Below are 16,508 nucleotides of genomic sequence, written 5' to 3'. Positions count from 1 at the left end.
TGAAATGGAGACATTGATGAAAATAGAAAACTGATAAAAAATTATTTTATACATGACAAATGTTATTTTCCTTTTACTGTTTTCTTATCAAAATATATGCTTCACATAGAAACAATTATTTTACGTCATTTCATGGTTCTGGATAAGTAAAATGAATAGCAAATAGAATTCTATAATCCTAATATGAGATAACAGTTTTAGTGGATCAGCAGAGGTAACTTTAAAAACTACTGATTTTACATATACTACTATTTTGAATAAAATAACTAATTTGGATAACAATAAATAGAGGTTTAACCAAATAATAATCCGATCACAAGTCAAACTTGCTTCCACTCTCTGCAAGTTTATATTAATTTTACTTCTACAGACAAAACCAATTTCAGAACCTTTAATGGATGCCATGTTTTCATAGCAGTAGGTATTGGGGATTAGCTTAAAACCAAGTATACAGGCACAAACTTATCACATTTAAGCAGATTAACCATTTGATCAGAACACGTATTTTAATCTGCCATATACCGAGAAAGACCCATATACTTAAAAAATGAGGCTGTCCATCCTGTGAAATATTACAAAATTACATCTGAACAATGACAGGCTCACTGGTTAAATTTCTAGTTGATACCACACTATCCCAACAAACACTATATCAGCTATTTACACATCACATGGCTACCTTGTCAAATTTATCTTTGGACGGTCATGAGTTTAAGACTGCTTGGCAGAAAAAAAGGTAGCAAATCTCCTGTGACTAAATGCAATTATTATAAAGAAACCAATTAACAGTTTAATTCAATGATGACAAAGAAATATAAAATATTGGAAAAAGAGCAAAAATAAATGTTATGGTCCAATTCCTTGGTCTGATAGTCCACACATTTGACAAGTGTAAACAAGATAAATATGACATTTACTAGCTCAGTGTAAAAATATGTACAATATCCACTAATCCTACATTTGAAAAGATCTGCATTTTAGAATTTAGGGAGGTCTGTTCAAGCGTTATCTTCCATGTTCAATAACGGTTGCAGGAACATTAACACCTATCCACCATCTTTCCAAATCTTTCAGTTTATACCAAATCAACCATACTTACTTAAATAATTTAATTACATGGTGAAAGTTTTTAATGATTTTTATAGTGAAAAATGGGATCCAGTCCTTCTGGTCATATCATTTTTTGTCTTTGTATCTCCCTAAGCCTTGTCCTGTGATGAAATTTAGTTTCTGTGATAGAGGGCTTGAAATGTTGGCATGTCCTGCCAGAAAATTTGAATCTAACACTGACTTAGGTCGAGACGTGACGTCAGTGCGGCACATTGGTCAGACTCTAAGCCTGGCCTTGATACAATACACAGGAATGTGTACAGACTTTGTGTACGGTTGTGAATACAAAAGATCTCACTCTAAGCTTGGCCTTGATACCCTCACAGGAATGTGTACAGACTTTGTGTACGGCTGTGAATACAAAGATATCACTCTAAGCTTGGCCTTGATACAAAACACAGAACGAAGTGCCGCGATGATGTCACTGCGGCTCATCGTTCTCCACTGTTCAAAATATATTAGATTAAGTTGATGAAAGGTTCAAAAAGTTACTTCTCCTAACTCACAGGAATAAATATCCAAAAACTAGGACTGTGGCGATGAAAAAATTATGGAGTTCATATACCCATTAGACTGCCACTAAAAACTTCCTTTAAATAGTTACCAGCTAGGAAGTCCACATTTTTTGGGGGTCCACAAGAGGGTGTATTTTACTCTAGTAAATACTGGCTTAAGACTGTAAAAAGTAAAACAAAAGGGTGATCATTCCTGATCAGTGCTGTTTCGATGGAGGGGTCAAAGGTCATCAAGTAGCTCCTCCCCCTCCTGCCCCTCCCCCTCCTGCCCCTCCCCCTTCCTTTGCCTGCAGTTGTGTGTATACCCAACAGCCAATCATCTGCTTATCGTTGTCATCGTACATCCTGATGAAAGGATGTAAGAGCACGAGCTCCGGAGATGGCCGTTTGCTGTGTTCCTTCTCCATGCTGAAATAAAGTTAGAGTGAAAAGAATGTTACTTGAACAATCCATATTAACCCACCTATAGTACCGGGGCAAAGAGTCACTTTTGTTTTACAGAAACTATTTAAATTACAAAGTTTAGAAAACCAATTATTATCCTAAAGTACTAACCCATCCTGTAAACAACGTTTTGACATTCAAACAAGCTCCCACTTTTGTCTGTTTCATGTCTCATTGTATGCCATATACTAAAACATATTTGTAGGGTCAATAAAGATTTAAGACAAGAACTTGCCAGCATGCCACAAAATCAGAAAATTCTCGCGTAAACTTCTCGACTGAAAGCCTTGGTGGTACCTGTTGAAACAAATCAAAGCAATAAAATGTTTTGAAAAACAGGAGAAAATGGGGATACAAGTCAACAAAATGTGAAGTTTGGTATATTTTCAGGTTTAATTTTTTTGGGACCATTTTGAAATAAAGGAAAAAGTGATTGGGGCTTCCTAAAAGGAATAATCAGTCCTTATTAAATTATTAAACAAGTTTGGTTCTAGTGAGAATTTTTTGGACAATTTTTTCCCCCCTTAAAATGCATCTGTTGCCAAGATGAATCACTTGGTACCTTAGGGCCCCAGTATTATCACCAATGAGTAAAATCTATGAATCAGCTCAATACAGACTGTCCATACATTGCATACAGGGGACTTCCAAAAGATAATCCAAAGTCTTTCTATAGACTGAATCTTTCCAAAGTCAGGTTCATGAGTAAACTTGGAATTGCCATCAAACTGAGCCAGGCAGTTTAACAATTAAATTTTAAAAGGTATTAATTAATGCTAGTTACCTCATGAACAATGCACTGTAGTATGTGCAAGGGCTGAAATGGAGAAGAGAACATAAGGAAACATTTAACTTTCTGAGGTACTATGAAGCTAAACTATAATATCCTATATGCAGTATACACTACCAAATACGATGCACCAAAGTAGTATAGTTCCTCACATTTAATCACAAAGAACAACAAAATCTTTGACAGTATTGTAAACAAGTTCCTTGTGTGCTATAACAAAAGCTAATTTTGACATTTTTCTTCTAATACTTAATGAACAATATGATAAGGTGGCAAGGTTAACAATGACTAACAGTGTAACAATACAATGAGCATTTAGGGAAACATCAGCTAACAATATTCAAGACAATATATTATTATTATATTTTTCAAGTTTGAAATGCCCATAATGAGACTAACCGCTAAGTCATGTCCATGGTTTGCAACCTGAGAGGAAAGAAGAAGATAACTTTGGTAATATATTTAAACCAAGAAAGGATATCAAATTTGTATGACAAACAGAAAGTGTGCATTTGTATTCTTCAAGAGAGGAAGAAACTGTTACATTGGGTTAAAGTTTAAACGAAGACTTTTATGAGAAACATGGACACATTGAAGAATCTGTCGTCTTAAAAATGTGAACAAAAATAAATCAGCAAATAGGAGAACATCCATTGCTATGGAATGTGTTGTATATTTAGTCATAAAGAGTTCAAGATTATTGACATTTTCTGATTTATTTACTATAATAACCTGAAGTAAGCCAAAACCTACCGGATATGGGAACCTGCCAGTAGCCATCTGAAAAGATGAAGAGAAAATTATGTATGGATTTTATTTTCCGAAATGAAGAAAATATGTACAGCAATACCAGTAGTTGCCATGTAATAAGTCTAGCCAAGTTGTATTACTATATCACTGGGTGGTGGATGGTGAATGGGGGTTATGGATCCAGAAACTAAACTATTGAAACCCTTTTCTTACTGGAACGAAATGTCCGTTATTCTGTTACATACCAGAGTAGTATAGCTAACAACTACAGTAAATACTGTCATGTTAGATGAACTCACCTCCAGGAGGAAAAGCCCGACACTCCAAACCTCTGAATGTACACCATACTTATGACCAAGAACACGCTCCGGCTGTAACAAAACATGAAAGATCGTCTCTGTACGGTGTTGATTGGAAACAATATAGAGAAGGGGAGGGAGGGGGGACAGGGGAAGAGCAGTATCTGTCTGCTTAAGATAGGGTACAGGGTAATCAAAATACAAAAGCTACAAAACTGATCAAGTTGAACATGGGGTCTTTCATACAGGAGACAAGTGGAAACATGACACAAGGGATACATTCCTTCAGGGAGGAGAAACTAGTATTCAGAGGGTCAAATAGAACATTTACTTAATTACATAATTATACTTTAGGGTTAGTGTGCATGTTAAAATAACTTTCTGTGGTAAATTCAGGATTTCCCCCAAAACAGGGGAGGTGATTGGGGGTGGGAGAGGAGACAATTATCAGTAGATACTGAAATGATCTTTTCCAAGATAAGGCTGCAATAAAATAACAAAAAGAGTAAAGGAATGTCAGCATTTGTAGCAAGTTGAAATATGCCTACTGTGTACATAGGTTTGATGACAATAATGTTTGCAGCTATTCTTTATAGTTATAGAGGGATGGGGATGGGAAAGGATGTTGTTCAGGATTTGAACCTATCAGCTTGACAGGTTATGTGCATGAGTCAAATAGAGAATGTAGTATAGGAATGGAAAAAAAAAATAATCCATTCACTGTAAAATGGAAGGTTTGAGGTTGGTTAACAAATTAACAGCTACTTCCCTCCCCCCCCCCCCCATCCGTGAACCACTGCCATGTTCTACAACTATCTGCAACAACACAGCAAGTTGCTAACAGGCGAGCATACTTACTGCCATATATGCATTTGTTCCGATGTAAGTTTTGGCTATTGAGTTGATCAGCTGCGTGCTCACACCAAAATCACATAACTTGACATCTCCTCTGGTGTTAACAAGAATATTAGATGGTTTGATATCTGCCCAAATAAGAAGAAGAATATAAATAAACTTCAATGAGATCATTCTCTCTGAATTACACATTCCACCCTTTGTGAGTGTATCAGGGATATGTCATATCCTACAACTTGGATTAACATTAAAGTCAGATATTAAGCAGGAACATTATTCGTTTCAAACCCATTTGAATGTTTACAGGTAGAAGTTATTCTTAGTAAATCTAAAATACAAAGAAGCAATGAACTCCTCAATGTACAAAGAGTAGATCACGAATTGTCAGCTATTTGAATAGCTGACTACTTGAATAAATCCATCAAGTTGTATTCTACCATAAACGGATGATTTTATTGATCGTATAATATGTCAGTGTGCTTCTTCTATAGTCGAGGATTCCGATCACCCTCTCTTTGATTTTTACATGAAACCACGTAGATTTTACATGATCCCACGTATGCGGACAGAACGGTTTAGGCGATCATTTTTACCTACAGTAGAAGTATTAACACTTTGAATTGTATGATACATAGATAACTTTTTTTTAAACCTATTTTGAGCTGCTGTAGTCCATTTTATTATATTGTCATTTTATGATGAATATCAATAAATTTTACTTTACTTTACTTTATTTCAAACGATATGATTTCATTACCTCTATGTAAGATCTTCAAATTCCATAAATAGTTTAGACCCTTTACAACCTGAAGAGAAAAAACAACAAATAACAAAAGAATGTGAAATAGATCAGTCATCATATAGAGGAAAACAAAGAAGTATTTTTCAGACAACAGAACCACTTTTTGGTGAGATTACAGGAACACAGAATATGATGCATTTTTCAAGTTAACATGACAAACACTTGAAACACATATATACAGTGTTAAATGAGAAATAAAAATTGTAAAATCTATATTGTTTGCACGATTCAAGAAATGTATTGAAAATGTTTGAGTTGAATAGAAATATTCACACCAAGCAAATAACACTATGTGATCTCATAGCTAAGCAATTACATGTAATTTAGGAAAAGTAAGAATTTACTACATACTTGAAACGAAATATTACCATGATGTATCCAATGGAATATAGAGAGAAGGAATATTTAGAACAAAATGGCAATTTTGAAATTTTGAATCACATACCGATACTGCTATTCTTCCTAATATATTTTCTGGTATAGGACTGTACACCTCCAAGGACCTGCCTGTAAGACAAAACATTTAAAACATGGTGAGGATGATATATGCCAAGATTAGGTCAACTACACTGCAAAATACTAATATTTCTAAGAGCCAACCTGAATGATAGAACATTCAAACACAGTAAGAATGATAAATACCAAGATTACCAGCGTAAATTTTTAATGGTCATCCGCGACAATCAAATCTCTGTTCAGACAACCAAAATCAGCTTTTAGTGGTCGTCCAGCGGATGACTTGCTGTTCATTTCAAATTCAGAAATGCATTGTAAGTAAAAAAAAGGTTAAAACTTACCATCCATATACTCTGTAAACATTGATATTTGATTCTCCTTGAAAAATGCTCCATAAAAACTTATAATGCATGGGCAGTCACACTGAAGGAAAAATATGAAACAAAAAATGATTATACAGCTGCTCTAATGATGTCAGGAAAAACATAAATCATGAAAAGTTCCTAAAGTTTAAGGATGATAAGCCTATCATGACAACTAAGAAAACACACAAGAATAAAAACTATGAAACATGAAAGGTTGATATCCATCTCCCACTTATTGAAACTATAAATACTGCAATAAAATATAGATTTTGAACTTACCTTGTATAGAACTTGTAACTCTGACATAATCTGCTTTCTAGCCTCTGGAGTTATATCCAGCTCAATGACCTAGTGAATGGGGAAGGCAATTAACTATCATAAAATATATCATAAGGATGTAATATGCAAAGACAGTTTTGAAGAAGGTTTTGGAAAGGGCTCAAAGGCTTTCTCCAACTTTAAGAGAGGAAATACTTTGTGCAATCCAATCTATTGTGACTCATGAATAATCTATAAAACAGTTAATCATTCATAGGTTGAAAGTTCAATTAATCCAAGCATATCTAGTCAAGAACCAACACAGATGGCATTATGATATATTACAAATGTTACTACTAATGTGTTACCTTCATGGCCATTTCTGTATTGGTTGGAACATGGAAAGCCCTGAAAGCAAATAAAGACAGCACAAAATGGAAAGAATGCCAGGTAACATCTTTTAAGTTTAATAGTGTGAAGCGAAAATACACTACAAAAACACACAACCACGATGAAGGTCACAGCTATAATATACCAGATTTCAGTAGTTTTGCTGATGAAAAATAAGCCACTACAGCATGAAATCTTTCTTATCTGAATAATGATGACTGCCCTATCCAAACAGATAAGGAAAAATATAAATGAATCTTTGAAGAAAGTTTGAGATTTTGATGAAACATACAAAATAACAGGTACAGATAAAACATTCCTAGTGACCTCTTCAAATCTTATGTTACTTTTATCAACCCGAAACCTGAAAGCTTTGTTATTGATGATGATATCTGATTTCATTCCAAATAGGGTGCCCTATGTGACTACATACTGTAGGACATAGAACCTTGTTTCTTTTAGATAGGGTAACCTTTAGTGATCATCCATTGCTTATGATATTTTTTAACATTGATTGTGATATACAACAAAGTACAGTATGTTACATGTCAATTGCATTGAAATACAAATAATGTACTTACTTCCAAACAGAACCACTTTGACCTCGTCCCAAAACTTCAGTCTTATTTATGTCCGCCTCTGCTATCTGAAGAAAGGAACACAAATTATTGAGAAATATTAATGCAAACAAATTTAATATTTTAATACATCTTTCTATCCTTCCTTCCTTTTCACACAGAAATACAGTATCAAAATGTCATTGTTTCTCTATCTATCACGTACATACACACAAGCATACATTTAAATATACTTAAACTATCATAACATTTAGAAGTACAGAGCATATATATGAGAAATCAACAAAGAAATACAGAATTCACAACAGACTTGGATTTGTTTTTCAAATGTTTAGAATGAATATTATAAGTATGTGGCTATCAAAAAATATAAATAAAAGACAAGAAAACAGACAAGAAGAACTGGTAAAAAACAGAAAAGTAAAAAGAACAGACAAAAAAAACATTCTGATCCCATAAAGATTTTTATCATAGTAACCTTAAGGAATGAAGACAGACTGAGAGATATAGAACCTTCACAGCAGCAAACATTGTCACAAAGAAATATGTGACAAGAATTTCCATTTCCTTTTTTCTCTAGCTTCTAGTTAAACTTACCCTGCCTCTTGATAATATTTCTCGAAGTTCTGCTTCATGTTTCCTGAAAAATTAATAAAAGAATTGCTTTGCAATATCTCCTTCTTGGCAAATGGTTGACCCTCACAAGTGCTGAGTTAAACTAAAAGTGACAAAATCAGACTATTCTATTATAGTAGGAGGGGTGGTCTTCATAGGACATTGATCTGCAGACTGAAGCTGAATTACCTGTTTAGCTAAAATCAATTCATACTTACGCATACTGTAGACTGATACCACTATCGGCTCCCCTAGCAACAGCTCCTGCAGGTCTTGTATTTACCTGCAAATGAAAACAGAAGTAATAAGCAAAAAGGGAAAAAAAACTTAGTAAATTAGTGCTAAATGTTTTATCTGTGAAATCATTCCTTTGTGGTATAACCAGAACAAACAGTAAATATCTCTGGATACAAACACAAATTGAAAGTAATGGAAGTTTTTACCACCTTGCATTTTCATACAGTATCTGAAAGTAGTTTCTGACAACTTTGAAACAATGGGTTGTGAAACTATTTAAAAGCCACACTTTTGCATTACAGTCTCAATAGAAGAGTTTGAGACTTAGTGACTTGTTATTAACTACTATTCACAAATAGGCTCATAGAAGACTACAATATGTAGGGATATTTTATGCAAGGAATTCAGAAGATGGCACTTAAGTTCAGCTTTAAAGAAATAACACTAACACTTTTTTTTTAATCTAATAGTTTGTCAGAAAAAATCACAAAGACTATGTTTCTGTTAATATCATCTATGGCCTCCTCTAACAGTTCACTTTCTCAATAGTGGAGTAAATCTTAACATTGACTTAGTTATTACTTCATACTTCTACACGTATACTTTAATTCAAACTGCAATTTACTAGTATTTAAAATCATGATTCTAAGGATTTTAAATTTGCAACATATTCAAGTGTCATAAAGGACATCAGAAAAGTGCAAGCATTTTTTTTTTGTGAAAAATATGACAGAACAACAAACTTTTAACTCAACTGTTAGTCCAGGAGCTCCCTTTCTCATCCCACGAGCAACTGTAAAATTGAAGAGAAGAAAAACAGTTTACTGGAAACCTCAAAGTATTTTTTTACTACAAAAAGACGTTAAAATGTCTAATTAAACCCTCCATACTGTCTGGACAATACATGGAGGATTAGAGTGCCAGGGAAAATACTTTGGAAGCATCTAGCAAGCTTTAGCATATTAAAATGTTTGGCCCAATACTGATGACTATTTAGATAAATACATATATAAATGTAATGACCATCAAGTACTGCAAAATTTATGCAACGATAAGCAAAGGGTGACATTGTTGCTTAATATTCTGGTCAAACATCACTAAGAATTTCAGCAAGGTTGGGCAACTGATGACTTGTAGCAACTCTAATCAGCAACAAATGAGCAAAGCAACGATATAACGATGAAGCTGTAAGTTTTGACTTACTTTTTGGATAAATACACAAAGGTGGGGCCATCACATTCCTGGCCTCAGATTCTGATAAAATATGCATATACTGAAATGAAGGAGAGCAAAAAGGATACAACATTTAATCAAGTCTTCACCAAAACACCTCATGTGGTGCAAAAACTGACAAAGAATCTAAGATGGAATTCGGTTTAACGAGGAAATTTATCAAGAATATTTTCTCGATTAATTGAGTTATTTTCTATGTAATATATCTTGTTGGTGGTATAAATGCTAAACTACATTATGCTACAAGAATCTGCCTATCATAGTTTCTGCTAAAAAATAGCAGACAAATTTTGATCTCTTTCATCTTGAAGCCTTTAAAACACACAATAAACAACAAAGACAACCTTGAACTCCAAATATTATGTGCTTGTTAAGGACGGGGACAAACTTACAAAATCCATCATAGCTACCATCTCTGGATCTCCTCTTACTGTGATTCTGTCTCCATCTTCATCTTCATCTAAATAAAATGTGGAAAAAAAAGTCAATAAAATTCATAAATGTATCTTTTGAGATGGATAAATCCCATGACTATAGCTCATGTCTTCAAATGTATTAAATTATGTCAATGAAAGATGAAATTTAGAAGGGGAAAAAACTCAAATCCTGAACTAGTTTGTTCTTCTTGGAAATTTATTATAGATACAATTTTTGAATACATGCATTCACAGTACAACCACTAATCTTAGCATTGCTTCTTCCTTTAATTGTTTGTAATTCCTGATCTATTAGAATTTTTGAAGCAGGTTTAAAGTAAACTTTGTAACTTTTCAATAATGTTTTTAGAAAGATAATCCCATCATAATGCTGTTCATCATAGTTGAACAGTTTTATTTTCAAATCATGAAGAAAATATATACTGAAAATTTTGAAATTTCCATTTTGTCCTTTGCATTCGAATAACACTATGCATATATGGACCACAAAAAGTTCAAAACTAAATGGAATAATTGTTACATGCTAACTAATTGAAACTCTAGGTGGGTGTCTAAGTTTGACAAATGCAATCTAGTTTTGATTAAGGTCAGAAACTGGCAACCAAACTCACTAATGCATACAGTGATTTTAAGAAGTTCACAAAGTCCCTTTCTGTTCTATTTTAGAGTATGATCTAATGTGCTATATTGTATTGCTCATGTTACAAAAAGTCGATTAGAGTGTATACCAGGATTATGATAAATGATACCTGAGAGACCACCTGTAACTTACATTCAAAAGCAGATGCAGAATTCTGTTGAAGAACTTGGGCAATGACTCCCTGAAAAGAAATTAAAACAGAGACACAGACATCATTAACGTAGCAGCTTTTTGAAGTTCCTTGTATTTAGTACGACCTTATAAAAGTCAACAGGGCACCTATTTCTATTCTCTCATGCACTTGTACTATCCAAGCCACATTCAAAACAGCCCCAAACAAGCTCATCCCGCACTCTTGAAATCTGGGGGAAATTGGGAAAATGCTATAAAAACTGAGGTGAACAAATTTCAAGCTACAGACAAAACACCAAAACCCTCAATACGAAATTAATACAAAACTTTACTTTTATCCTACACACATGCCGTGTTTCTAAATAAGATGAGAAGGTGACCAGAAGTCCCAGTTTTCATATTCTGTTTGCAGATTGTGAGAGTCCTTGGAAATGTCCCTGGATTTCATGCACAACTGTCACAGGAACATAACAATTGTCCACAGAACTGCCCTTGAATTTGTAAACAAGATCATGAATCATTCCAATGTTACCTGTTTGATCTTTCATGTGTAGAACGGCTTGAACATGTATACTTATTTACAAACTGCAATGTTAAGTTCATTGAGTACTTTCATACCTTGTAACTCACAGACTTAAAATCATCGTTTTGTTTAAAGTAGTTAATTAGTACAAGAGTTGGCAATACTAACCAATAGTAGTACTAAAATTAGTTGGTTTAGGCCTACCAAATGCAAGTACCACTAACATTATTTTAGGCTAGGCATAACTAATCTGGGCTGTTGCTGAACTCCCACTACCCGGTACTGGTGGTGTAAGAGACTTAGGCCTACAGTGGGTTAGGCCTAACTTTGGGACCATTTACTGTGTTACTGTTATAACCACAGCCTCTCCAAACGTTCGACACACAGTAATTATTATTGTGGAGTACTGTGTGGCCAACGTTGGGAGCGCCTGTGATGTTGGCCTACAGCCTATGATGAGTATGAGGAGGTACTGACTAACCATCACTTCGGCGAATCTAGTATTCGGAGAAGACATTGTCCAATCCATATCTTCACCGTGTTGAGTTTTAATCCGAAACACAATCGGTTGTTTATTACTTGCCATTTCATCGAGATCGCAAGCACAAATCGCGTTGTAAAGTATATCTCGAGTAACTTACTGGTTTCTACGTTTATCGTGTCAGGTGTAGCCTACAGCATTTATGCAGTGTAACATGATAATTTGTTTATTTCCCGGTTTCAGAGAATTTAGCGGTTTTAAGCTATCGCTATATGGACACACATCTTTCTTACGCAATACCATGACGTAGCAACCTGTTTGAATGTAGCAGCCATTAAGAGCAGCCACTAACAGCAGCCAATAGTGTATACATCAACGTTACGCGCCGTTGGCCACTGATGTTTATACACTGTGACGAGCGCTGGGTACGTTGTGGCGGGAAAGTGGATCACCAGCAGCCACTAAGGGCAGACTAAATTAGCGGACAATAACACGACTGTTACTTTTTCTTACTTGTTTAAGAGATAATAATCCACGCTATGTATATTGTACAAGGCCAAAAATTGCGCCATAAGAGAGATGAGATGTTGCTATTTCATGTGATATAATGCTGGAATTTAATGGTGGACGATTTCTGCATCCATGGCCAACTTAAACTTGTGATCCTACCAAAACTTGCGGAAGAGGCAAAATGTCTCAACAATTAATTTATGAGAATATGCAACAGTCAAGTGAGGTACACTGACGAAGTTAAGTTATTCCTCTAACACGAAGTATGAAAAAAAGTCAGTAACACTTTGATTTATTGAAATTTGATGGCTACAAACCATTCGATTCCTATCAGGAAGGGGATGCAAATGGGAATAGAATTAGCTTGAAACGCGCGGTAATGTGTTATGATCTAAACGTATTACTATTTCAAAATCGATTAATTTGAGTTATCGGCCTAGTTAAGAGGTCCGGTTAGCACCACATTAAAGAAGAAATTTTCCTCTTTTACGTGATATAACTCTACTATCGGTAAAAAGCCGATTTCTTGACCAAAAGTGGATTAATTTTTTAACCCCGATACAGACATCTCTAAACGCGCTGTATATAGGTAATGTGTAATGATCATTAAGAAAAAAATTAAAATCGATTAATTTGAGTTATCGACCTTATTGAGATGTCCGGTTAGCACCAAATTAAAGAAGAAAGACTCCTCTTTCATATGGTATATCTCTACTATCGGTAACAAAACCGATTTCTTGACCAAAAGTGGCTTTAAAGTTTTAGCCCCGATACGGACCCCTCGCTAAACGCGCTGTGTATACGTAATGTGTAATGATCAAAAACAGTATTTATTTTTTCTTCAAAATCGATAAGCTGAGTTATCGACCATATTGAGATGTCCGGTTGGCACCACATTAAAGTTCTTCTTTCACGTGGTATACCTCTACTATCGGTAACAAAAACGATTTCTTGACCTTATTGAGATGTCCGGTTAGCACCAAATTAAAGAAGAAAGACTCCTCTTTCATATGGTATATCTCTACTATCGGTAACAAAACCGATTTCTTGACCAAAAGTGGCTTTAAAGTTTTAGCCCCGATACGGACCCCTCGCTAAACGCGCTGTGTATACGTAATGTGTAATGATCAAAAACAGTATTTATTTTTTCTACGGACCCCTCTCTAAACGCGCTGTATATACGTAATGTGTAATGATCCCCCAAAAATGATCTCATTTGTGTTTTTCAAAATCGATTAATTTTAGAGTTATCGACCTTCTTGAGATTTCTTGACCAAAATAAAAATTAATCTTAGATTTTAGCACTAATTGAAGGTGCTCCTTGTATACGTTTTCTTGATTGTCTGTAAAGCGCACAGATGCATCGCGTGTAGTGTGCTATATAAGATTTTAATTACATTACATTACGTAACACTTTGTTTGTTCTATATGATATTTTTTCCTCTTAAATTTGATTAGATTTATTTATGGTTCAATTTTGTCCTTCTTGTCTGAACAATTGTGCTCCATATCTTCTCTTTGTAGCAAATCTGATTCTGTGCTCCACCTGCTACCGAAATATCAGAATATATAGACAAAATGTAATCAAACATACTTGATAACTTTTTGTTGAACTGTATTTTCTTGCAAAATAAGTTAGTTATTTACCTTTATACAGCATTGACAAGAAAATCTTCACATCGTACCATAAGACCACATATAACCAACATGAAGTCTTTGTGGAATATATTGTACATTTACATCACTTTCGGATACTTTTGTTAACTAGTACGATTCATGTTGCATTCCTATGATATTGAGGTTCTAAAGAATGACTGACGATATTAATCTCTCTTCTCATAACTTCTTTGTAAAAGAATAATTTATAATATTATCACAACAATAAAACATCTTATAAGTTATACAGACTCTTGATGAGACATGGCAAATCATATATTCACACTTATTTACATCCAGTAGCATATCTCCAATGGGGGTCAGTCGCCAAGGGCTGACACTTTGTAAATGAACAATATTCAATGCTGTTCGTCTGCACAATATGGAGATAAAATGATATCATAATGCTGATATAAATTTTTAGTCAGCAATCCGGTCGTAATACAAGCTCTAATGCAGTTATTCATCGTTGAATCTTCTTCAGACATTTGTTGGTGAATATCAGTGGGGAGAATATGGGTCCTTGATTTGCAATTCTGAGATAACTATGTAAGGTATCGATTGATGATATCACAAGACAACCATCTTGTGGGAGATAGCAGCAGTTCTTCCCCTTTCACGTCATCAAATCATAACTTGCAACAAATTTGATGCGATACTGCACATATTGAAATGTTCTTTGTTTGTCCATCACATTTTCCTGACCGAGGTAAAGTTATCGCTTACTACCTTATAATCTGCAAAAGAGTTAACTACTTGGATGTAAGTAGAAGATAACTCTTTTGAAGATATTCCGGATTACATTTTTCCTTGTCTGGTTTGTCACCGAGTACCTGTTTGTAATGAATACCAGCACCTCCGGCGCTTCGTACAGAGAAAACTGGCATTTGAAATTGTTTTCAGTTGGAAAGGCCATGCAATGATGGTTATTACAAATCGAAGTGACATTTTCATCCTTAAAATAACTCTGCAACAGGTCCTCCACCGACAAAATATGTGATATCATCATATTTCTATCTCTCCTGATACATTTGGACCGGTGAAGGCAAGACACAGACTTTCGATAGACTGCGCTAAACTGTATGATTAGAATTATTAGCTTTATTCATCTCAATGAGTTTCATTCAATCTGGGAACAAACAGAATGAGAAAACAAATTAGTTAATCTTAACCTTCAAACTTAGTAGGTTACATTAGAGTAAATGATTACGCAAATTATGCCTTGAATTACTCATGAAAAACAACTTGCACAAACAGTCACATGACTGCATGTGAGTGTGACTTCATAAATCTCCATTGTGACATATATTGACTGTATCCTACTTTGCAAAAGTCTTTAACTCTGAATAGCACTTGAAACATTGTGACTACACAGGTATCCTTGAACAACAATAATAAGTGTCAATATAACCCTTATTGTCTACGAACCAATGCATATACCTAAACAAGATACATTAATATTTCGCGCAAGTAATCCCTACACTACATAATACCAACATTTGGACCGAAAAAGCATGCAATTTGACTTAACTAAACATGCTAAATTTCACGCTACTTTTACATGAAATGTGCATACAGAATAACTAACTTTCTTGACAGTATACCAAAACGAACACGTTATATGAACTGCAGATTGTCAGGCTTTCCTAACAAAACGGGAACTGTAGATTGTCGGGCTTTCCTAACAAAACGATAATTAACTTCAGACTGTAAACAATTCGACCAGACGAAGAATGTACCCGTGTGAACTTGTGAAGTTAGTTACTTATTCCACGTTCCTCGTTCGACATTCGCGAATGAGTAACTGCTACCTATTCAATTACTTATTCGACAATGGTATAGACGTAACAGATATGGCAACACGAATGCTTTCTTATAGGATGTTCAAGATTTGTTTTGGTCGTGGAAGAGGCAGATTTTAGCGTATTTTCCAAAAATAAAGAGGTTTATCTATGGTGCATATGATTTAGAAAACTCTCACAATGCGTTTTGCCTGGTTCAAAGTGTGCTTGACCAATTCAAACGACCACCGTCATCACTGAATGTGACGCTAAATGTGAATAAGTCAAACCGAACTGAAGCGTGCATTAACCCCGACTGCATGCCACAACATTAACAAATAAACAGCTTTCTTGTGAAAAGGATTTACGAGACGAACCACTACATTTTATTTCTTACATATACATACAGTGCTAATGGCATTGCGGCATTTCAGCACAGGTACCAATGCCAACTGGAAGAATTCTCCCGCATCTTTTTCACTTCATAACTTAAATTTACTTTCAATACAAATCATTTCAAGAAGTGATTTGATTTGACCCATTTCAGTGATTGCGTGTTTATAATTAATAAGTACTTTACAAAACTCGAGCAAAACGATGGACATCTCATTTGTAAAAGTTTGTTTTAAAATTACACATTACGTATATACA

At 34.6% G+C, this 16,508-nt stretch overlaps 1 protein-coding gene across 1 annotated transcript; it reads right to left on the bottom strand.

The window, feature by feature from the left end:
- Positions 1–71: 71 nt before the first annotated feature.
- LOC139978953 (dual specificity mitogen-activated protein kinase kinase 5-like) lies at positions 72–12,143 on the bottom strand. Its single transcript, XM_071989544.1, has 20 exons — positions 11,911–12,143; positions 10,907–10,955; positions 10,090–10,157; positions 9,668–9,737; positions 9,220–9,257; positions 8,446–8,510; positions 8,210–8,252; positions 7,616–7,680; positions 7,013–7,052; positions 6,666–6,734; positions 6,363–6,444; positions 6,011–6,072; positions 5,521–5,569; positions 4,767–4,891; positions 3,909–3,980; positions 3,613–3,639; positions 3,259–3,285; positions 2,854–2,886; positions 2,305–2,366; positions 72–2,033 (listed from the first exon to the last, which is right to left on the bottom strand). The coding sequence occupies exons 1-20, from the start codon at positions 12,013–12,015 to the stop codon at positions 1,856–1,858; spliced, it is 1,329 nt and encodes a 442-aa protein (XP_071845645.1). The 5' UTR covers positions 12,016–12,143; the 3' UTR covers positions 72–1,855.
- Positions 12,144–16,508: the final 4,365 nt, after the last annotated feature.

Source organism: Apostichopus japonicus, chromosome 13 (genome assembly GCF_037975245.1).
Source record: "Apostichopus japonicus isolate 1M-3 chromosome 13, ASM3797524v1, whole genome shotgun sequence".
NCBI classification, from domain to species: domain Eukaryota; kingdom Metazoa; phylum Echinodermata; class Holothuroidea; order Aspidochirotida; family Stichopodidae; genus Apostichopus; species Apostichopus japonicus.
The sequence above is the reverse complement of the archived record's forward strand: the minus strand, read 5'-3'. Positions and strand labels throughout refer to the sequence as shown.

Bases quoted from the DNA above. Each gene is read 5' to 3' on its own strand.
- LOC139978953 (XM_071989544.1), bottom strand. From the start codon at position 12,015: ATGGCAAGTAATAAACAACCGATTGTGTTTCGGATTAAAACTCAACAC. The intron at 7,681-8,209 runs GTAAGTTTAACT...TCCTTTCTTCAG, and splicing joins AAATATTATCAAGAGGCAGG to ATAGCAGAGGCGGACATAAA. The intron at 3,981-4,766 runs GTAAGTATGCTC...GTTTTGTTACAG, and splicing joins GAACAAATGCATATATGGCA to CCGGAGCGTGTTCTTGGTCA.